This window comes from Myxocyprinus asiaticus, chromosome 1 (assembly GCF_019703515.2).
Source record: "Myxocyprinus asiaticus isolate MX2 ecotype Aquarium Trade chromosome 1, UBuf_Myxa_2, whole genome shotgun sequence".
Lineage (NCBI taxonomy): Eukaryota > Metazoa > Chordata > Actinopteri > Cypriniformes > Catostomidae > Myxocyprinus > Myxocyprinus asiaticus.
The window spans coordinates 66,644,112-66,668,595 of record NC_059344.1 but is presented as its reverse complement, the minus strand read 5'-3'; the positions used below and the strand labels follow the sequence as shown (position 1 = coordinate 66,668,595).

General features: G+C 37.0%; 1 protein-coding gene across 3 annotated transcripts; it reads right to left on the bottom strand.

Annotated features, from left to right (window-relative positions):
- Nucleotides 1-476: 476 nt before the first annotated feature.
- Nucleotides 477-24,229, bottom strand: LOC127447746 (uncharacterized). Of its 3 annotated transcripts, none has more exons than XM_051709785.1 (11): nt 24,176-24,229; nt 19,270-19,324; nt 7,299-7,349; nt 6,404-6,528; nt 6,200-6,287; nt 5,812-5,915; nt 5,177-5,257; nt 5,034-5,095; nt 4,845-4,928; nt 4,574-4,628; nt 477-3,422 (listed from the first exon to the last, which is right to left on the bottom strand). In XM_051709785.1, the coding sequence occupies exons 3-11, from the start codon at nt 7,339-7,341 to the stop codon at nt 2,352-2,354; spliced, it is 1,713 nt and encodes a 570-aa protein (XP_051565745.1). In that variant the 5' UTR covers nt 7,342-7,349; nt 19,270-19,324; nt 24,176-24,229; the 3' UTR covers nt 477-2,351. The 3 variants fall into 3 exon arrangements, with proteins under 3 accessions (XP_051565745.1, XP_051565754.1, XP_051565762.1); XM_051709794.1 differs by having other exon boundaries at nt 19,270-19,327; nt 24,176-24,200; XM_051709802.1 differs by lacking the exon at nt 5,177-5,257 and having other exon boundaries at nt 5,034-5,092; nt 24,176-24,228.
- Nucleotides 24,230-24,484: the final 255 nt, after the last annotated feature.

The window sequence follows — 24,484 nt, the reverse complement described above, 5'->3', positions numbered from 1 at the left end:
CTGTCTGCAGATATGGTTCTGTAGAGTTCTCATCAGTATTTCATGACAGCGGGGGTCACAGCAGCCTTGTCAGTGAAAAGCACTGTGTTATATTCGCTGTTACATTTGTTGATCTCATTCATGTGTTCATATTGCAAATTTAAACATGCTTTTCTCAGTGTAGAAGTTCTGGTGATTTAAATATGTCAAAAAGGTAATGTTATCTGGTGTTGTTTAACTCTTGCTGTCTTTCAGCTATTATTTAGGTGCATTTTCTTGTAAAGGCCTCCAGCGTGCAAATTAATGTAATCATCAGGTGCAGTCATTCCTAGTGAATTCCCCCTTTATTGTAAGTTTCCACAGATTCACAGCAAGTGTCCAAATATGAAAAAGCGATAGCTGACATACAGTACTCAATGTCATCATTTCTCCTCACACAAAGATCTGTTGCAGACAGTTCATCAAAGATCAGCTTAAACCACAAGTCTCACCAAGAATGAAATGCAAACACTGATTGGATTGTTTATTTGCATACTGTGTGTTGTCAAACTGTGTTGTTATTTACAAACATCGGTTTAAAAAAAATAACTTACAAAAATACAAAGACAAGATAATTCTTGTTGTAACTAATCAACTGTTTACGAGCATGGATGGTTCAAGGTTTACCTAGTGATACCTAACAGACAGTATTAGTTTAGAAGCATTTCATGAAAACCCAAGATATACAGGTACATTTCCTAAGTCATACCACCACCACTATACTAATTAATAATAACATATATCTTAGATGATGGAACATACACTACTGCAACTACTCACAAATCTTAGAGTTTGTGTTTATTATGTTTCTTAACTCACCCAGACTCTTTTTAAGTTGATCTACAGTGTTTTTTATGTTTTTAACAAATATCATGGTCTCTGACTTTAACTCTTTCTCTTAATTGTTGAATCTCAGGTAATGTTACACACACCTGCTCTGACTCAGTGTTCACACTTTCTGATTCTTGTTTATTCCCTCTTAAAGCACAATCTGTGCATAAGATAGGAAGTTCCTGGCCAATCCTAGTTTCAGCACTTCCCTAAACTGTGCACTGGAATATGATGACTCATTGCTTGAGGATAATTTCATGAAATATTTAAGATATTCCATTGTTGTTGGGGCGCTTTGGATGCAGCAAGCTGTGGAGACATGTTTTTCTTTTCTTTTGAAACTCTCATAAGCAGCTTTTCCACCATTGTGCTGAACGGTTCTGAGCATGACATGGAACGGTTAGTGATGAGAAACGTTCGTGGATGGTGGAAAAACAGCTATTTATTTTTGTTTTGGTTAACCATGTTTGTTATAACATATGATAACTTATTTTATGTTGTTTGATATGACCTGTACAAAGTCCTCCGCTTTGAAAACTTGGTTAATAATAAATAACTTTGCATAAAAATATTTATAATATATATATATATATAATACAAGTAAAAATTCTCTTGTGACAAAGACTTCATCTATTATCGTCTTCATCTATTATCAATTATCAAGGGTGTTCTGTGTGTAAATTGAATTACAAAAATGACAAGAATTGTTTCATTTTCAGTTTGTTTAGTTTCTCTTTCATTAAATCAATGTTTTTGCCACAATAGCATTGGGTATTAACTGACAAGTGATGAGATGAAACAAGAACCTTTGAGACACTGAAATTGATTAATAAAGGCACAAAGTCCATAATGTTATTTTGTTTTATTAATATTAGCTACTGTATACTTTTGAACAAGTTTTAGCTACAAATTGTACAGTTGTACAATCAGAATTAACTTTTAAGATGCGTATTCAAGGAATAATTTACAGTCTTGCTCTGTTTATAGAAATGTTGACAGTCAAAAACTAGGCCATGTGACCGATTGGATGTATATTTTTAAATGAGATGTGACAGCCTTGACAGAGAGGAAGATTTTCAGGGATTAAAACCTTTATTTTTACTCTGTATAATACCTTAAATGCAACACAAGTTGTTTGAAATACTTCTGAAGTGCTTGTTTGGCAATATCTTGAATCAGTTACTGCGACTGTACATTTATTTCCCTTTTGCATGTTCTTTGTTTGTTGAAAAGTGGTTATGTTTCCGGTTGGGGTTGGGTTAGAATATCTAAAATATAGTTTTGATAGTTTAAATGTGACTAAACTAATATATTAACTGTATAAGTATAATTAAAAATATTGCGGTTAAATATGTGATGACATCCGAAGACTGTTGATCCTGTGACATAATCACCTGAACTGAGTAGAGAATGGCATGACATGTCGCTACAATGAGTCCTTATGTATATATGTAAAAAGGAAATGCCACCCATCCCCTACTACAGCCTCAAATTCACATGTTCTAAGTATCGGCAGAATCATGTGTCCATGTGTTTGTGCCAGCTTTTTCTATATACTCTTTTAGTTCCTCTCTTGTGTTTTTAATCTCGTCCAAGACATTGCAGAGCTCTTGATGTGTTTTTCTCATCTGTGCAATAGACCTGAGTACACTGGATTTGAACTGTTCAGGATCATTTGTTGTTTTCGTGTTTCTCATCTCATGAATCTCCATTGAATCTTTTACTATGAAGGCAACGTCAGCTATGATTAAGATACCACTTAACACACCTGAAGCTGCTGCTGCGGCTCGTCCTATTTTGGCAGCTTGTGCACCAATTCGGCCGATATTTGCCAACAGGCATATATGCATGATTTCTGTTACACATGATACTGTACTTCTGCCTACTCTCCATGCCATCTGTGCATTATCCAGTGTTGATGCGCTGACAAAAACACAGAACTTAGCTATTTTTTTCATCAATTGTTTCAGTGTTTTCAGTGAATTTAGAATAGGTGCACTCGCATTCTTATAAGTCTGTTCAATTTTTTCAAGGCTCTCACGGAGTGATTTTTGTTTTACTGTATTGGTAATGTTGGAGGCAGCACCTGTTAAACCACCAGCAACTCCTACACCAACACCCACACCTGTTACAATCAAAGAGGCACCAAGAGTGAACGGTGCCAAAATTGCACCAACCACTGCAGTGATGCCACCAGCGGCTCCAATCACTCCACCTGACAGACTGCCTGCAGTGGCTTTATAATGAATATCCTCTAGTGAATCTGTTGCTTTTGCCCATTCACTGACTAAGATCTCCAGCTCAATATAGTGCTTGTTGTAGGCCTGATCAAAGGCCCTGATGGACTTCATGAACTTCTGTTCAAGTGCCTCTGGAATTTTTTTATATTTTTTTACCGAGTCGTTTAAGAATGGTTTTGCTAAAATGTCATCGACCGAAGGTCTTTCATTAGGGTCGCAGCTGAGCATTTCTTTGATCAGTTCCCGTAGCTCCTCTGAGTACTTCTCTGATATGTCGGGGGGAGTTCCTCTCATGCTGATGGCATGTAGAAAGCGACGCTCTAGAATATCTGACTGTGGAGACAAAGGAAAATCTGGTTACTCTAGATCTTTCCCACTGAGTTTGTTCATATAATCTTATATATAATGTAAAGGATATGTATATTACGGGTTGCACCAACTTTTCAATTAGTTCCAACACTCGTCAGTGTGTTGGTTCTATGTCGACAGATTATGGTACACTTTTGATGTGCACTCAGGTTTGTTTGACATTCGAGTTCGGTTTGTTTGGGTTATGTGAACGTTGTTTGAAAAGGTGGTCTGGGGTACGGTTCATGTGAACTCTGCTACGATTCGCTGCTGATATGAACGCAAACACTCGAAATCATGGAAGTGAACCTTTATTGATAACATACAGTATATTATGTGTGTTTGTAGATCCCCAATACAATTATTATGTTTTAATACATTTCTCACACCTGCATGCCAAATAAATTGCCTTCAGAGAGCAGCTCACATTCTTCAGAGTATTTGCATGCACGAGCCCACGACTAACACAAACTTTCTTCTGCTCCAGAGAAATGCAAGTGTCATTCTGTGCATGTAAAGATTTGGTGGAAAATCCAAAGAAAAAAGTTTTTCAATAACATCATGATGCTGATGTTTTCCAGAGTATTACATAGTTACATTGGTAAACGGCTACTGCTTGTAATTACATTAATGACACAATCAGACCGTAGTTCGGACCCAGAAACATGATGTGAACAGAGATCAGCAGGGGGAGGAGAGAGATGATGAACTCAGGTTCTGACCGAGTGTGAAAGCACCCTATGATTGCAGCAGGAGTACAATTCAGCTGTCAAGGGGGGCTTGTACAACTACTAATTATTACCAGTCGACTAGTCAAGCAGAAAAGTAGTCGGTGTATCAATGTTTAAGTAAATTAATCAGAAGTTGCAATAACTGAGCATTTTCCATTATTTGCTGTTTTTTTATTTTTTATTTATTTATTTATTTAAATATAACATCTCATGTGTAACATTTTCAGTTTCTAAGATCTCAAAAAGTATGTGCTCTGGTCTTGTGTATTCTAAAACTTTTTGCAATTAAAGCAGTATTAAGATTTTTGCTATTAAAGTTACGTTCAGTATCACATAATACAGTGCTTTGAGAGAGAGAGACAGAGAAAAAAAATGAAATAAATAAATAAATAAATAAAATCCTACCCAGACATCAAGCATGCACAGATCATGTAGCAACCATCCCAATGACCAGATGTCACTGTAATCAAAAGAGTAGAAATGAAAAAGAAGTAGTATGCTACTTTGATAATCAGCCTTTATACTGAAGACCTTCAGCATAAAACTTGTAGCTTTGATTAATAGTTAATAGTAACTTTACATTTTATTTCTTAATAGTAATTTTATTTTATAATTGCTGAACATATTAGTATTTACATTTTTATACACATTACCAGACCCTTTACAACAAGCATACCTTTTAGAAGCGTATCTTCCTTTAAAAACTTCTGGGCTATCATAGAGTTCTGCACCCACACCTGAATTTGTATACTGGTCGGCTCTAAAAAGAAATAAAGTATTATTTATTGATTTATTTATTTATTGTCTAAACTGACATTTGACAAAAATCACTTATCAAAATAACTTATTTATTTATTTATTTTACCTTTCCAATGCTATTAAGCATCTTAAATTGATGTAACCATACTCAGTCAGAAAAACATTCTGGAATAAAAACAGAACAAGTTCGTAAAACAGAAACTGGGCCTGTTTACAAGTGACTTATTGAGCTGTGTCAGTGCCTAGCTGTGGCTTGATATCTCTGTGAAGAATATTCTTCTCATGGAGATACTTCAGAGCTAAACAAATCTGCACAAACCAGTCATGGATCTACACACAGATGATAGACTTTGATTATTGAAACCCATCAGCAGTGGAAAACACTACATAGTCCTCTGTCATCTAAGGAGTAGTCATAAAAAATAAAAATAAAAAGTTAGTAAACTTTAGCAATTAGTCACATTTGAAGTTTTTAGTGATAATTTTGATTATTGTGATGAAGCTGATCATTCAGTTTGAGAACCTGAAAAATAAAGCAGTCATCACAAAATAAGTCAAGATCTTAGTTAACTATATCCAGTATCTGTGAATCATATGAGGTAACACACTCCCAATTACTGTTACATTTTTTTTACTAGTCTACCTGAATAAAGTACAATAATTTGGTATTTTGCTGAAATGCAAAAGCTAGATGTTAGCCTTCTCAATATAACTTTTTATTATTTAAGGAATCTTCTAATCAGCATATCTACTTAAAGTCAATTCTACTCTTACCTATTCATAAACTTAACCATATAGTAGTTCCCTTCTTTTTATATACATTGAAATGTGTGAATATTCTTCTGCACACAGTAAATACTTGCATGAATATCTGCATACATTACCTGTTCTTCTTTGAACCCATTTCCTCTCTGTGTTTGCATCCTTTTGTTAAGATCACCTTCTGCACAGTACTCCATCACTATATAAAAAAGTCCAGCTTCTCTGTCTAAACAAATAACAATAAAATAAATATCCAATCAAACAAAATACATCACATTAATAAATGTATTTAAATACTCTTTGTCTGCAATTATAATGAACACTGTAGCATTTCAGTCAAAGCTCAGGTCAGATAACAATAACATAGTAATTAAAGACATTTTTTTTATGTTAATTTTATTATCCTCTGACTCCTTTATGTACAGAATGTATTTGTGTTTTCTCTCATTTTGTAAAAATTTTTATGTAGGAACATTGTCATGTCTCTTTCTAAAATACAATCCAACATACCTTCAAATGAATCCTCATAATCAACAATATATGCATGGTTCAGATGTTTTATGATATCAACTTCTTTTTTGACTGTGTCAGAACTTTCCTTTAGAGGGGAAAACATCACTTATGCCTATGAGGACTTAAAATGTTACTAAACAAAGTGACAACTGCAAATTGCATCTACTGTTGAGGCGTTAGTAAACTCCTGATTATACTTACATATCTGCAGTTAATCTCTTTGATTACATACAAATCTTCCTCTAAGTTGTTCACAAGAAATGCTACATCTGAGACTCCTTGCCCAAGTTTTTTCTGTAATGTGTATCCATGTTTTGTGAACAGCGCTGAAACAAAGAAGTAGAGTTAGTACTGCAACCACACTACCTTGATCATTAGCATTAGCATGTGTTTAAAACAATAAAATCCTCACAGTGGAAATTGTAGCCACTGTGACTATTTTATAAATAAGTATTTGCGGTTTAGAGCACACGTACAAAACACTCTAGAAGAACTCATGTCTGGGAGCGACAGAGCTTCATACAGTTCTGGGAGTGCTGTGTGTGCGCCGATCCTTATGACTTTGCTATGCGGATCTATAATATATTTTTCAAAAGTGTCAATACCTGCTCTTCGCCGCAGTTCAAGTTTGTATCTGACTTATTTGCTCTGCAAACTCTAAACAGGCTTTACATTTTTTAGACACCATTATTTCAGAATGACCAGAGCGACATTTCAGACGGGATGATTGGTCTGCTGGTTAGTCCAGTTATGAACTAATTATTCAGTCACATGACTTTCTTGATACGCATCTTGGTGTTTATTGGGTAAATGTGTTTCCATCATAGTTTATGTGCGTTTCTTCTTAAAACAATGTGTCCACCTCAAGCGAGCAGGTTTTTTTTATTTGCATCTTGGTGTTTCCATCCAGCAGTTTTTATGCAATATCCGCAGCAGCCCCTTTAGTTGTCCATATGGACTTCAAAGCTAAGATACTTCAGCTTGAGTTAATTCAGTATACTGAATCACAGTTAATGACAGACATTGTCATTCAAGTCATAAACAACAAGTGCATTGTAATATGACTGATCATGGGGGTTGTGTGTGTTATTCTCACCTGCTCTGCGCTCATCAGGAGACTTTCCTTCCAAATGACTCATTTTTGATGCTATTAGGACAACAAAACATATCGTAAAAAACAGAACTTAATATTACAGAACTTAAAATAAAATAGTATAAAAAGTATAAAACTGAACATTGGAATAAAATGCTTTGGTCCTTTTTTGTTTTGCTTTGTGTTCAGAGTTCATTTGTGAAATTATTGGTACATATTACTTTAGAATATAATAAAAATAAAATAAATGTAATACAAATATTATAAAATACAATATCAATTAGTTTGTAAACAGCTCATATTGCTGAAGTATTTGTCAAACAGCAACTCCAGAGGATAAAGTTTTAGTGGGAGGCAGTGTCTCTTCATTCATGTTTATGGTGCAGAAGTATACATTACAGCATATAATAGTGTATTTTATTATACACTTACTGTCCAATTCTTATAGTATCATTAGTGTATTGACTGTTCTACTCTCAGAATTGACAGAGAAACTCATGGCAGTGTCATAGGTATTATAAATTGTTTGTATATTTGTCTAGGCAATATAGCATAGTGTGATGACTGTACAGTACTGTATATTGCACTGTTGTACCATTTTCCAGTCCGCACTTCTAAGGGTAATTTGAAACATGCATCTTGTATTGTTTGTTATTTAATTGGAAGATCATTTAAATGACTAAACTGAAAGAAGATCATTCTGTTGTGTTTTTTGGTGATAAAATGTGCTGTAATGTAACTGTTTTACAAACCTCTGCGAGACTTATCAGCTGAATTAAACTACCTCATCCATTTTGCCACACAGCCTCTGTTTTTTGTTTTTTTAAAAAACCTTGCTTTCCAAAGACAGCAAACAGAAGGTGTGCTTCTAATTTCTTAAATTTTGCATCCTCGTTTCCTCGCTCCTCCCCCATTGAGCTCCCGACTCGGAACCGGATCAAAGTCCACCAGATTTTAATGTTATTAAAAGTTAATTCAAATAAATAAATAAATAGTAGTAATAATAATAATAATAATAATAATAATAATAAAACATTTAAATGTAAATGAAAAGAAAAATTGGTTCTTTTTCACTCTCGTCACATTTTGGTTTTGGTTCTTGTAAAAAAAAAGTCTGAACACTGTTAAATAATAACTATTTTTATAGCGAGCACATGCAAAACATTACTTAATTTAGAGACAAAATGGATCAATTTCAATTTCAATTTCAATTTCAAATTTTTTTTTTTTGCAAATCCTGTTGAACATGCAGCTGCTGTTTTAATGTGATTTTATGACTTTCTTTTAGCCTTGATATCTAAACAATGCAATGTGTGATGTTAAATGTTTATAATATCATAGTTCAAATGACAATATTTCAAAATAATCAAAATATGATTTCAATATGAAGTCCCTAATAATATTAACACAATTAAAATCGAATCGGTGTGTTTACCAACTCGAAATACAACCACAATTCTGAAAAAGTTGGGACAATATAAAAATTATAATAAAAACAAAAAGTAATTTGTCAATTATATTCACCCTTTGCTATATTGAATGCACTATAACTACACATTATATGATGTTTTTCTTTGTGATTAATTAATAATAATAATAATAGTAATTATTATTATTATTATTATTATTATTATTATAATTTTTATTGTATTTATTTGTTATTTAATTTTTTTTTAATGTACAGTCATTTAAAATAAGATGATGCAACACACTCCAAAAATCACAAGTGAAGCACACGCCAGATTACGTGTGTTCCATCATCTGTCTCCTATAGTGTCCGGGAAGTGCAAAAAACAAAAACAACAAATCTAAAAACACAACAGAAAAATCCAAAGACAAAATAACAAGTTTGAAAACACAAGGGCAATTCAGTCGAAGTGGAAAGGGTAGGTACCATTGCTTCTCATCTTATTGGCTGCGTGGAGAATATCTTGTCCTTTCCTAAGGACTGGTTTTCTGCCCACTTGCGCGATTATTTCAAAATTAATTCCAAATGCTCAATTACTGAAAACTGTGAGTGGTTTGTCACTCAGTAAAACAGTAATGGGACACTTTATAAAAACAGAGAGTACTCTGATTTACTCTATCTGACACTTTTCTATCCAAAGCAACTGACAGTGCACTTATTACAGGGACAATACCTATAACCTGGAGTTAAGTGCTTGCTCAAGGATACAATGGTGGTGGCTGCAGGGATTGAACCAGTGATTACCAGTTATGTGCTTTAGCCCACTACACCACCACCACTCTATTGTTTTCAATGGGGCGACGGCCTATAATTAGTTTGAAAAAGTAATCTTTTAAAATAATCTCAAGTATTTATTGAACGTTTTGTTTCACCCCAATGGTACTTAAGGCAAACTTGTTCAGAATGAGGAGATTTAAAATATGGCATGAACAACGTGTATCTAAGTGAAACACAGCGGTATATACAATGATTTACACGCATGTAAAACACGATAGAACCTCCTGATGGCCAATTGTGTTCAAATTTTGCACAGACCTCTTTGGCCAAGAGACAACTAGGCCTACCAAGTTTAGTTTTGTTCGGCCTTTTTAACCCTATATAAAAGCTGCTGAAAGCTGATTGGTCGATGCCGGCCATGTTTTTAAATATATGTGTCTTCATAGACCTTGATGGCACCTAGTACAAAGACACTGCATGCAAAATTTCAAGTCAATCGGACCAACGGTTCCATAGTTATTGTTATTTTTTTAATTATTATAGCGCCCCCAAGAGGCAGAGATGTGCAATTTTTTCTTCCATAAGTGTACCAAATTTGGTGATAATATCTCATTATCCAAGAGTTATAACCATTTAAGTAAAAGTGGCCCCGCCCACTAGTACATTTTGGCATTGAAGTTTAACAATGAATCAAAATGTCAAAAATCCTTAAACAACTTTTCATAATCGGATTCTGCTGAGTCTTTCTGCACTGATTTGGATCTGATTGGACGAACGGCCTAGGACAAGTTCATTTTGAATTTTTTTCAAACAATCCAAAATAGCGGGAAAACGAAGGGGTGGAGCAAAAATCTGACAATCTGACAGAATTTTGTCTCTAGCCCTTACGGCCCAAGATTTATGGCCCAAAATGTGACTTTTTTGTTTTGATCACTGTAGCGCCACCGTGAGGTCGATTGGGGTGAGACTTTGCGCCGTTGTAGACTGGAGGAGTACTACCTTTCCCCAAGTTTCAAGTCTCTAGGCCTTACGGTTTGGTCTGCACGATCAGTTTTAGGGCAGAAAAATTATAATAAAGCAGCGATTAACAGGGTTCAAACATTTAAGGTCCTTTAAGTTCACATGCAAAAGATATTAAGCATTAATTAGATAGTTAAAATGCCTTAATTTTGAGAAAAATCAGGTATCACACAGATATGGTATTTTTTACATTCCTGACTGTTATAGCGCAACCAAGAGGCAAAGGTATGCAATTTATTCATGGGTCCTCCGAATGACCCCATACACAAGTGTCTAAAATTTTGTGAAAATATCTCATTCCATACAAGAGTTATAACTGTTTAAGTAAAAGTGGCAATGCCCACAGCTTGGTGTAGCTTTGCAACATTGAAACAATAAATCCCCACGTGACGCGCTCCTAGCAGATGAAAAAATAATAATAAAAAAGGTCTGCCTGAACAGTAAATGTGTTCACTGGGATGTTGGTCATCCGAAACATACCATAGCTACATCACATACATACCATACATATATATATATAAAATTTAACAGAGCCTACATCAGCTTTTCCATATGTACTGTATATACTGTATAAAGTGCATGTCATAGTCTGTTTTTCTTTTATTTATTTTTTTTGTCCTAGCCTAGACCTTTTATCCAACAGAGCGCAACAGTACCTGAGCACCTTTTCAGCCATCTTGGTTCTGCAAGTTTAGTTCAAGTCAAGTCATTTTTATTTGTATAGCGCTTTTCAAAACACACATCATTTCAAAGCAGCTTTACAGAAAATCATGCTTTAAAATAAAATAAAACTGCAATATCTGTAATGTCTTAGAGTCATAATGAACGATGCGTGAGAGAACGCAAGCCACATCACTTGGCCATATGCTGACTGGGAGTTGGTTTAGTATATATTATTTTTAATAACACTGTATGATTTTGTAGTAGGCCTACCTGTGTATTCGTGTCATATTGATAAATGTAATTAAAAAAAGTCATGTTGTTTTGGATCAAAGTGAATGCTAAATTAAGGTTTAGGCATCATGAACATGGATTGGAGTGGACATCAAATTCTAATAGCTAAGATTCGGACACATGGCGTCCCGATAGTAAGTCCATCAGGACGTGGGACATGGCGTGTAAAATCAGGACTGTCCCTGTTATTGGGACATCTAGTCACCGTATCTCTTAGTGCAATGTTAATATCTGCAAGTCATAGATTGCTGATAGAGCCTGCTGCCGACATAATTGCCTCAACCTGGATGAACGTTAAGTTAATATATTATTAAATGTCAAAAATAAACTTGTGTTAACTAATTTTAACTTTTATACAAAGTGATGTAACTTTTTTATTACATTTATCTAATACATATGGCATGTGTAACGGTGGCCAGCTGAAAGATAGCTGTGCAATGTGTATAAACCTCACTCTCCTGACCTCAAGAAGTGCACTAGCGACTGACGCTAGCCTTTTATTTTTTGTTTCTCATTCTCCCTCCTCAAAACTAAAATTGAAGAGAAGAAAAATTAAAATCTAAAAAACGCCAATTTTTAATTTACAGAACCCTTCTCATCGATACTTACAAAAGTCACCAGCAGGGGGAGTAAAGATAAGAGACCTAATATTTATTTTAAGTGGGGTAAGAGGATGTGACTATTCAGATGATAAATATTAGTATAGTAAATATGGCATTTTGTGGAAAAACTATTGTTATCATAGTGATTTTAAGGGGGAAGGAAAGCCCTTTTCGGATGGGATAATTTTACCGGACATACATATGTCTGTATGTTATTATTGCAGATGTCAGTAAATTTACCGTTGATTTGCGTGATGTGACTTGAAGTCTACAGACATCATAGAGATGGGTGTGTCTTCTGCATTTACACAGTCGCCACATAACTGACCTATCTGAACATTTATTGCAGTGCATTAATTATGCGGGACATTTTAAACATGATCATATACTGCATCTGGGATTATTAGAAGAAATTGATTGCAATATCTGGCAAAATATAACAGAACTGGTGATAATAGCGAGCCCGAAATCCTATATTATGCTCTTGGAAAAAAAAATATGGAGAATCTGTTCACATTATTTTTGTCCCTCTGCAAAATGTACATGCCTGTGGAGCTACTTTTCTCTTTTTCTGATATATATACATACATATATATATATATATATATATAAGCAAAATCACACTCGCTATTGTGCTATATGGCCCTACATCAGCACTGCTGATTCAGCTGCAGGCAAATCGCAGGGTGTTTTTTCGAGCCCCACTATAAAAGCAGGTGCTCAAACACCATTTTCTCAGAATTTCTGACTGAGAAACAAGGAGCGCATCACTTGAATATATGAACGGGGAGCACACAGTATGAATATATGAACTATAGTCATTTAATATGAATTAACTCCTTCACGAACCCAGTCGGGAAGGTAGTTTATTTATAATGTAAGTGCTTGTGACTTATGGCGCTCTCAGGGAGAGGATATGATGCTCGCTCCATAGGAGGAGGTGACGCGTCAGTCTCAACAGTGGCAGTGAATGAATTCCACCTTGGTGGTTTATATATGCCACAACTGTCGAACCAGGACATGACAATTCACTATTTCTGACTGAAAAGCCTGTAAGGCTAGGAATACAGCTGATAGCTCTAGGTGGTTGATGTGCCATGCTTTCTTTGCACCAGTCCAGGTGCCAAAAGTCGGCCCCCCAACCTGTGTTGGAAGCATCCATAGTCACCACTTTCCGCCGGACAGTCTGCCCTAGCGCAACACCTGGTTGATAAAAGGCAGGAGCTGTCCAAGGTGCTAAAGCAGCTATACGATGGTGGGATATATTGATGCGCATGTGCCCATGGCACCAAGCATGTCGTGGCACACGGTGCTTGAGCCAGCACTGAAGATGTCTCATGTATAAGAGACCTAATGGAATGATGGAGGATGCCAGCTAAAACCCAATGCTTTTTGAAACAGCTTCAGTGGAAGTGTGCTCCCCAGTTAGAACTGAGACAGACACTGTAGAATGGCCTGAATGCACTCGCTCATGAGGTGCATGCGCCCGCTCACGGAGTCAAGGCGGACTCCCAAAAAGGAGATTTGTTGGCTGGGGAAGAGCGTGCTCTTTGCCCAGTTCACATTGAGCTGTTTAGATGTTGAAGTAAGTAAGTCTCTGTGCTGGCATAATAGAGCCTCTGATTGTGCCAGTAACAGCCAATCTTCGAGGTAGTTCAAGATGCGCTCTCCACTCAGTTTCAGAAGGGCGAGAACCATATTGATGCACTTTGTGAACGTGCGAGGAGCCAGAGACAGTCTGAAGGGCAGAACTTTGAATTGATACACTGTTCCCTCGAACACGAATCTCAAAAACATCCTGTGATATTGTACAATTTGGATATGAAAGTACGCATACTTCAGATTTATCGATGCAAACCAATGGTGTGGGCATACTTGCGATAAGATCTGTTTCTGAGTAATCATTTTGAAAGGGCGATATATGAGTGTGCGATTCAAATGTCTCAGATCCAGGATTGGCCCGAAGCCTGCTGTCTTTCTTTGGGACAAGAAAATAATGGCTGTAAAACCCTTTTTGGGTTTGGCAATTTGGAACAACCTCTACTGCGCTTTTCAAGAGGAGATTGTGTATTTCGGCTCGTAACACTGGCGCGTCTTTGGACGAAAACATGGAAGACAGAACGCTGTTAAAAACGGGGTGGCCGGCATGCAAATTGGATCATATAACCATGTTTGATCACTTTTTGCACCCATTCTGAAATACCCGTTATGGCACGCCACGCGTCCGCGTAACGTGACAGTGGGCAATTTGGTTTGCTCACCTTGTGATATAATGTGTCACTCACCATAGGGAAGTGGTTGTGCATAATGTGTGGGCTTTGAAGAGGAAAAGTGCTCTTTATTGAGAATGTGTGAGCATCTCGTGCATTTGCAGCAAATGATGTATTCTTTTTTGCATTTATTGCATTTTTTATTGCATTTATTTGAGTGCAAGACACAGAAACAACATTTTGAACAATACTGTGAACAGCAATATTCCTTTCCCGACAAACAGCAGTGGGGAGATGGGGAACAGTGTTTTGTGTCTCCAATCGAGCCTTCTTCGGAGCTGACCCGGAGGGAACCGCGGGCTCTGCATTCCGCTTCAAAGGGTTATGCCTGTCAGGAGTGCTTTTGCTTCATGGGGGGGGGGTCTCCCATCGGCGTGGGGCGTGCACTGATACGGCTCCTCACCGGTGGCTCGGCAGCAGCAGGTGGTGGCTTTGAGGCAGAAAGTATGGGGCTTTTAGTGGGGTGCTTGCTCCAAACAGAGCGAGGGCGAACCAGCTGTGATGTACTCGTGTTGGCATAAAGTGTTTCATAGTCTGTGATTGCTGTTGAGTTGCAATGTAATACGCAGCGTTAAGTCTGTAGTGGTGCAAAGCTTTTTGAATGTCTCTGATCCAGCTTGTCCTGCCACTGAGTATGCTTTTCCAGCCAGTGCGGATGTTTTTCAACACAGCTTGGAAGGATGAATGGGGCCCCACACCCTGTTACTCTCTGGGCAGAGGTGTGGCACTATCGTCTCCTCCACAGGGGGTAGTTGGGCATAACTATTCTCTTCCCTGTGATCCAAATTAGAGAGGATGGCATCACTGAGTGCACCAGGGCTTAGACAGTTCATTATAAACTTCGGAGAAGAATGGGGCAGATTTGTAGAATGCGGCCTCTTGACGGCGTCCGGACTGCAGGAACCAATCATTGAGGCAAGAATGTTCAGGTTCTTTTGGGGGAGACCATTTGAGGTTGAGCTCTTCGACTGCCCTTGTAAGGACATGGAGCATCTCCCTGTCAGTGGTGCATGCATGCTCCTCGCCCTCGCTGGGGGAAGGGGCGGCAGCGTCATCCACTGATCACTCACCTGATGCAGCGAGAGACATGGGATCGTCATTATCATCTCCAGCATCAGAACCGCTGAATGACATGAGGCCACACGCTCTTTCAGAGTTGAGGCCACATGCTTTTGCTGTAGAGCGAAAGCGCTCCTGACGGGCCACAGGCTGTTTCGAGCCGGAGCTCGTCTTTCACATAACATATCGGCAAATACGCGTCACGTAGAGAATGAGGGGCTTGCAGGGTGTGTGCTGGCACAAGATCCACCTCAAATTCATCCTGTTCGACCTCGAATATATATATATGTAACACAATATACAATTGCTTGCAAGGATACACAACCCCTGCCGAAGCACTGCGGGGAATCAGGATGCTGAGGCCCATTCACCAGTGACACGTCAAGCGGTGAGGCGTAGTGATGTTCATGGGAGCACTGCAGGGGAGCGGAGAGTCACGGCGTTGCCTTGAGAATTCCTCTCACTGACTCGTCTAGTCAACGGCAAAGGGTGGAAGGCTTCTAGACAAGAGATGAATTGCTGTCTTGAAGGACGAAATTCTGAGAAAATGGTGTTTGCGCAACTGCTTTAATAGCAGACAGCTTTGCGCCAAAACAGGTGGGGCTCAAACTCCATAGCCAATATAAGAATACTGCCATTATCGTAGAGAGGTTTCAACTAGGTCGTGTAAGAAGGCACTCCCCATATGCATTAATCAACGCAATGTCATGTGTACTGAATCATAAGGGAACACTTATTGACGTTGACTCACTAAACACCTGACTCATATTACATAAAAAAATGTGAGTCTTTTGCCGCTACCTGCTGGATAAAATTGTTAATGTCACAACATTACTGTTGAGCGGGACATGGTCATGTGTCTGTCACTGGGGAGAGAGGAAGCGGTAAGAGCCATCACCTGGTGATTACTGATATTAAACACCTGTCTCTCTTTTCAGTGACGATGGAGATGGGCTTTAAACGGCCACCTGAGCGACGGACCGGGGGAGAGAGTATGAGTCACACACCCAGAAGCTCCACGCTTAAAAGCTGTATTATTGTACTGAGTTTATGCGGACTGTGATAATTGAAGCTGTGTGTGAAAAGTAAATGACTTTGCCGAAGCCCACATTGCAGCCTACCCAGAAGCTGGTGAGCAGCAGTCCAGATCTCTCTCTCTCTCACCCTCTTGCTTCTCCTCTTCCTCTTGTCCCTCCCTCTCCTCCCTCTTGCCCTATACCCCCTTACTATAAATGAGGAGTGCTTCCACCCAAACCGATGCCCCGCCTTCGCGGGCTGCACTATGCGCCGGCCCACTACCCCTCTCCGTCATCCTTCCCAGGTTGATGTCTCCACTGCCACAAGTGCAGCCAGGAAGCCTGGGCCAGTCTGTCAGAGTGGCAGGGGGCCGAGATGCGTCTAAGACCGCAGTCCAGTAATGGAGGTGGAGACATGGATTAGGGTCCCTGACACGCCACAGACTGCCCCCGATCGAGCAGGGATGTACAGGATACCGGTAAAAATTAAGGGCCGTACATACCAAACCCTGGTGGATTCTGTTTGCAATCAAACCTCGATTCACCACGGTTTGGTTCATGACGGGGCTTTGGGTACAAACCACAAGGTAATGGTGAGGTGTGTGCATGGAGATATTCACAAATATTCGGTAGTAACTACCGTCATTCAATTTCGGGGGGTAAAGCATAGAGTGGAGGCCACGATTAATTCCTCCCTCACCCATCCACCAATTCTGGTGACATATTGGCTGGGGTTTAAAAGATTATTAAAAGCGCTGTGTGTGGATGGGTCCTGCAAACCAAAATCTCGGTGTGTGATGTGTGACGCGATGGCTGGGGAGGCGGAGCAGGGGCCATCCACATCTGCTCAGCGTCAGAATGATGCAAGTTGGGAATCCTCCAGCATTCCTGCCCTTAGGGAGTTCCCGGAGTGGGATTTCCTTATAGAGCTGAACCACTCCTCATCGAGTGACGAAACCCTTAGGCACACCTTTGACCAAGTGAGAGTAATCGATTATTTATAAATTCTGGCACCCAATCCAAACCTATGCCTAACCCTAACCATTAGTGGAGTAAAAATTTAATGTTAGAGGTGAAAATGCAACATCTGAATCGCACTCGTCACTGATTATGCAATTGCGGTTACTCCCTCATCTCAATGGCATTTGAACCCTAGTCTCCCCCGCTGCTTACACGATGTGTTTCAGAACGCAACACACTTCCAGGTGCACCACTGGGGTAAGCAATCAAACTTGAGCCGACGTAAACATATCTGATGGGAGATGATGGTGGTCTGTGAGTCGGCATAATGTCACCAATCCTAGAGTACCTGAACTATTGAAAACAACATACCGACTTGCCCTGTGATCATGTTGGCTATTTTGAGACCAGTGCAGACAGACAGCACACTGGAGGTTAAATCATTCAATAATTAGGGAGCAAGGGATCATCCTTTAGATTTCCTATGCAGCCAAGTGACTTCACTTTTAATATCTGGTCAATAGTTCATTTTCAGGCTGCAGATGATGTTTGCACCAATTAACATGGTTGGCAGTCTTGGGACAACGATACTCAATACTTAGATTCAGAATTTATTATGCTAAATTTTATTTTTACATGGTTGGCAGTGATTGGACGATGTCTGACCATTACTTTAAATCAGAATTTATTATGCTAATCTTGACTGGTAAAATGCTTCAGCACTGGCTATCACTTGAATTTGTTTTTTTTACAGTGCAAAGAGAGAACATTGAGGTTTTGTTGCCAAAGTAGAAAAAAACATTGTAACGTAAAAGTCAAATCAAGTCAAATCATATTTTCCCATGGTCTTTTTTTTTATTTTTATTTTTCATAAACCAACATCTTATGGAGTTTTTTGTTCCTTGCCACTGTCACCTTTGGCTTGCTCACTGGGGGTCTAAATACAAATATTATATAAGTATTAAGGTACAATCTACAATCACATTTTTATCAAATTGCACAATGATGACTAAGACATTACACATTTGTTTCCTGTTACAGCATAATTTCCTGTTAAACTGCTTTAAACCGACATCTGTTGTGAGAAGCACTATACAAATATAAATAACTTTACTTGACTTTTACTTGTACAGTCTTTTTTTTTTTTTTTTTTTTTTTTTTTTTGTGCAATACCCATTGACAAGCTGATTTAAGTAGCTTGGTATTATTTTAAACCCCACAACTTAGGCCCTGTACCCATATGAGGGCATAATTTTTTGGGAAAATTATTTGTCTTCATTTATTATTTATTATTATTATTATTATTATTATTATTATCATTTATTTATTTATTTATTTTTTTTATTGCATGTTTATTAGGGGCTCCTAGTTAAAAAATAATAAAGAGAAATGGAAAATGCACACAGCAGTCAAGCTCAGGTCTCAGGAGGTTAACTCTAAACTTGACTAGGCTCATCCCCCTCTATTTAAAAAACCCCTCTACCGCTGAAAAATTCTGGAAAAAATAAATAAATATGCGGAACATACAAACCTTTCATACAATTATGATAATCTAATCAACCCTCATACTTGCATATTATATAAAATTGTTACTGCTATGTTTGCATGGCAAATACCAGTACTAGGCTACCTATAACATCTCAGACAGCAACTTGTGTAGTTTGCATACAAGGAAGACCAGCACTGAAAGTAATATGGTGTAATTAGTTACTTTTTTTTAAAGAAGTAGCAACTAAATTACATGTTACATATAAAAGTGACACATTATAGCAGGCTTTGAATGAAAGACACATGTCTGTGTTAGCATTGTGATCAGTTTGGTGTTTTGAAGTAAGACTTTTGAAAATGTACAGCTTAAGTATTTTTACCATCATGTAGACTGATTATGCATTAACAAATTAAACTTACCTTGAATGAATCAATGTATCAATCTCAGAGAAGACCTCAAAATCTCTTCAAATATCTGCTTAACATAAAATAGTTAATTACTTTCTTCAATATATGTTCATAGGAAAGAATGTGTTTTTGTAAAGCTCTCTCTTAATTGTATACAACAACTGTAATGTATATAAACAACGGCCAGAGGTGGGTAGAGTAGCCAAAAACTGTACTCAAGTAAAAGTACAATTACTTGAAAAAATGAATTACTCAAGTAAAAGTAATGATGTTACTAATTACTTGAGTAAAAAAATATCCAATTTAAAGAGTACTCAAGTAGCGAGTAACTAGTTGCTTTCATATGTAACATAATGGACATTCACTCTACAATATTCCATTACATAATCCACATTTAACATGTATTACATAATAATAATAATAATAATAATAATAATAATAATGACAATAATTTCATAATTATTATTATTATTATTTGTATTATTGTAAATTCTTTCATCGTTCACCCTCATGTTGTTCCAAACCTGTATGACTTTATTACATCAATGCAACACAGTTAAGGAGATGTCAGACAGAATGTTTTACTCAGTCACCATTTACTTTCACTGCATGTTTTTTTTCCTCCATATTTTGAAAGTGAATGGTGACTGAGACTGTCAATCTCTAACATTCTGTCTAATATCTTTTGGGTTCCACAAAATACAGAAAGTCACACGGGTTTGGAACAACATGAGGGTGGGGAAATGATGACAGAATATTAATTTATGGTTGAACAACATCACATTACCAACGCTTGTTGGATCTGTCAATTAAAGGAGTTTGAAAACCAGTTTCTAGTAATTATTAACTTGAACAATATTCCACAGGACCAATCATATATAACGCTGAATAAAACAAAGCAAGATCATGCTTTATTAATGGCTTCCTTCGCTATTTCATAGTATTTTAAAGTTCTGTATGGATTCTTAGTTCAGTTTAATTACAGTATTTTCAGTGTACAAAGAATTTAGATAACTAATTCTGTATAGTAAGGGTAAACTGCACCTTATCTCTGTTTTTGGAAGCATTTTAGGCTGATTTAAGTTTATCTCTGTTGTCTATGAGAAAAACATGCTGCATCTGTCAAACGCAAAGCTGATGTGCAGTGTGCATGCGCAGAGATGCGCTCCAGTAGTCACGCACCACAAAAATGTTTTAAATGTAAACTTAATTACTGAGATCATAAGAACCAGGGGTTAAATTGGGACTTCAGAGATGGGGGAACTTTAAAGTTGGGTTATGTCACAACAACAACAAGATGAAGCTGAATTTGTGTCAAGCAAAATGTGAAATGTCAAACACACATTTTGCAGTGAATAAAATATACAAATTCAAACATTAAAATACATTTAAATACAATCAATATACAAGTGAAATTTCCGTAATTCTTTCAGGATTTTTATGATAGGAAACACTTATTTAGTTAAATAATAATAATAATGCTGCATTTATATAGTGCCTTACCAGAGTTCAAGAACACAACATTTTCAAATTTAGCACAGTTTACAGAAGAAGAAGACAAAAGATGGAGCATGTAACATTATCTGAGAATGTTGAATATAATATTAAAAATACAAATATTTTAAAATATCTAAAAATCCTTTAAAAAAAAAGATATATTCACCTGAGAAGCAGCATATAAGATGTTTAGACTTGCTTTTAGAGAATAGATCTTGAATATAAGTATATTTTGTCTGTACTGCACTCACAGAAGTATAATCAAGTGAAAAAATACACTTATATTTAAGATACATTCTCTAAAATCAAGCCTAAACATCTTATATGTTGCTTCTAAAGTAAATGTATCATATTAAAAGGCTTTTTAGACTATTTTAAATGGAAAAAAAGACAAATACACTTGATAACAATAGGATTTTTTGTAGTGACATTTGTACTTTATTAAACATAATAAAAAGTTTTTTTTTTTTTTCCTTTTAATTCAGTGAATGTCATTTAGAGGAATTTTTAAAAGATGATTTTGTCCTCTTTATTGTTAGTAAGCACGTTTAATACAACCTTTTAACTCGGGGCACAAGCTGAATAATCAGTTAAAATCTAATGATTAATTGTTGCAATAATCGCCGAATATTCGAATAATCATTCTAGTAATTGTTAGATTAGTCGATTATCAAAATAATCGTTAGTTGCAGCCCTAGTGTGTGGCAAAGAATTTAGGATCAGGTTCGATTGTTGAAGCTTTTAATCGTCAGGATGCTGCTCAGTTCAGTTCAATTGGCAGAGCTGAACATGAAATTTAACACTGCCTAAACCATCGCCAAAGAAGAGCTCGCCTTCACTAAATTTAAACCCATGTTGCAGCTCATGAAAATGAACGGTGTTGAGATCAACATGACGTACACAAATGACAAGTCATGCGCCAACATCATCGGCGTGATGGCAGATACCATCTGCGAGAACACCGCAGTTAAACTATCGTCAGCTCAGTACATCTCATTCATCACTAATGGAGACACTGACCTGTCTGTCAAGGAGTGTGTGATAGTGTATGTCTGCATCCTGCTTGATGGATAGCCCACAAACTAGTGATGGGAAGATCGGATCATTTACAGACTTGAATCTTTGAGTCTCGTTCAGCAAAATGAATGAATCTTTTTTTCAAGTAATTTAGTACATGTCGTTCATTTGAGCAGAATTATATATGTTACATTTTCAAAAGCCAAATGCCCCCCCAACACGTCTACTTGCGCAAACTTTGATTATAGTCCCAATAAGGAAAAATGTATAATGCAGCCAAGAACAAATTATGAGAAATAAATGATTTGTTCACCTCTGGATTGAATCTTCTTGTCAGAGTCATTCGTTCTTCTGTCATGTGACAAAAGAACGAATGACTCGGACCATAAGACTCGAGAGGTGAACTAATCATTTCTGTTTCCTGTGTGAGCAATGCATAGCATATACAGCTGTCACGTGACAAAAGAATGAACGACTCAGACCAAAAGAGTTGAAAGGTGAACTAATCTTTTCTGTTTCCTTCGTTCATTTGCGGTTTTCACGTTCACGTTTAGTATTATATAATTTGTTGTTGTGGTGCTCCTTAATTTTCGGTGGGTGCTCCTAAATTTTTGATGTTGGGAGCACCAGTGATACCAAGTAAAAAAGTTAATTTCGAGCCCTGCCTGAGGGTGAGTAAATTATCAGCAAATTTTCATTTTTGAGTGAACTATTCCTTTGACGGGGAAACAAACACCTTCTGCACAACTACATTTTACTCAAATTGTTTTTTCTGATAATATAATTGGTAACGAAAACATTTGCATTAAATTATAAGAGTTTAAAATTCTTCACTGCCTCATGAAGAAGCATTTTCACTATAGTGAATCCCACTGTATATTTGCTAGAAGAAAAAAATAAGGAAAAAAAAATACAAATAAACTCTGAATCAACAAAAATACACATCAATATGCAAATAACAGTGAAACCTTTTACAGTGTGTTGGTCGAGTGGTCTTTTGTTCTCAAGTTGTAGGCCTATGATATTTTGATCGGATGTCACTTTGGAGGTGATTGATTCCTGATTCAAAACCCCTTCGTGTATTCAGCTTTTTAACAAAACTAAGCAAATCGCTACTGTATATCAGTGGATCTAAGAAACGGGTGAGCAGATGATTCCATATTACGCAATTTCTATGAATCCGAAATCGGACCACAGGGCGGTTCAGAAGCGGAACGCTTTTATAGCTTGAAGCATTTACATATTCCCATTGATCGTGGTATAAATAATGGGGGGTTGTACTTGCTTGTTTTGATTATTGATAGATCCCCATCCCCCCTGGAATCTATGCCCCTGAAAGAAAGTGTTTGTTTTGAGCACTTGTTGCTGCAGTCATGAACTGGACTCGAGTGACAAAGCACAACTGTAAAGTTCCTGTCGTAAAAGTCCCATTCAAAAATCTCTCAATAAATGATGCAATTTTTAAAGCTTATTTAATTAAAAGCAGTAATGTAACAGAAGGAATGCTGCCCATTTTAACAAAGTAAAAGCATTTATTTTTTCATCAGACATTTTTGAGTAAGAATAAAAAGTAAAATGAAAAATAGAAAAAAAAAACTTGCATGCTTGCTCACTGCTCCAACATTTTAATCTAAAACTATGCGGTTAACATTTTGACGAGTCTTCCTCAGAACAATACAACAGACTTTGTGATGTCAATTTAAAACAAACATCCCATGGTTCCCACAGGTGCTCGCAATTTGATGTTGATGATTCCACCCAATCAAAACTCCCAGGGTGGTTGTAGACGGTACAAAGTCTTGTAATGGTTTCATAAACAAATAGATGCATCACAATTCGCACCAATAAACCATATAAACTGTGCACATAGACTACACATACATTATACATTCACATAAACCTCACTCCCCATATTACATGCAAATATACATCCCTCTACATATGCACATATATCTAAAGTTTTATGATACAGATCTCCTAATTTAATCTTCAAAATTGTGAAATACTGAAAGAAAAGTTTTGATGTTAAATCCTCATTTAGACCATTTGGAGATCCAAATAAATCCAAAAAAGTTTCTCTACGGAGAAGTCGGTTTTCTATGCTGACTCTCTCTATACCCCAATATCTAAGACTAGAAACAGGGTGTTTAAGTGTCTGAAAATGCATCACCACTGGGCTGTGGGTACTTTGAGTAGAAAGTACCCACTATTAAACCTATTCTAAAAAGTACATTTTCTCCAAAAATCTCATGTAAATATAACAGAGTAAATGTAGTGCATAACTATCCACCTCTGACAATGGCTAAATTTAATTATCTATTTTGTCATCCAAAAGGAATACAATGCCCTGTCAAAAGATTTGAGACACAAATTTATTTTAAAATATAATTATGAATATTCTTACCAGCAGTCTGTGAAGAGTATCACTTACTGTACCTCTGAATTGAAATGCTGCACTATTTATAGTTGAACTAAGTCCCTCCCAGCTGAATGATCTATCTAAGATTTAAAGAGTCAACAAAGGAACAGCACATCCTCACGTGTGCATGCTTTCAGAAATGTGCATTTAACACTAACAAGCTATTTAAATACAAATACTGTATTCATCATTTTCCTGAGTTTTCTCACTCCTGTTCCTACAAAAGAATTTCCTTGTTTGTCTCTTGATCTTTCATTTTCCTGAATAACCTCCATACTAGCCGACTCCAGCCGA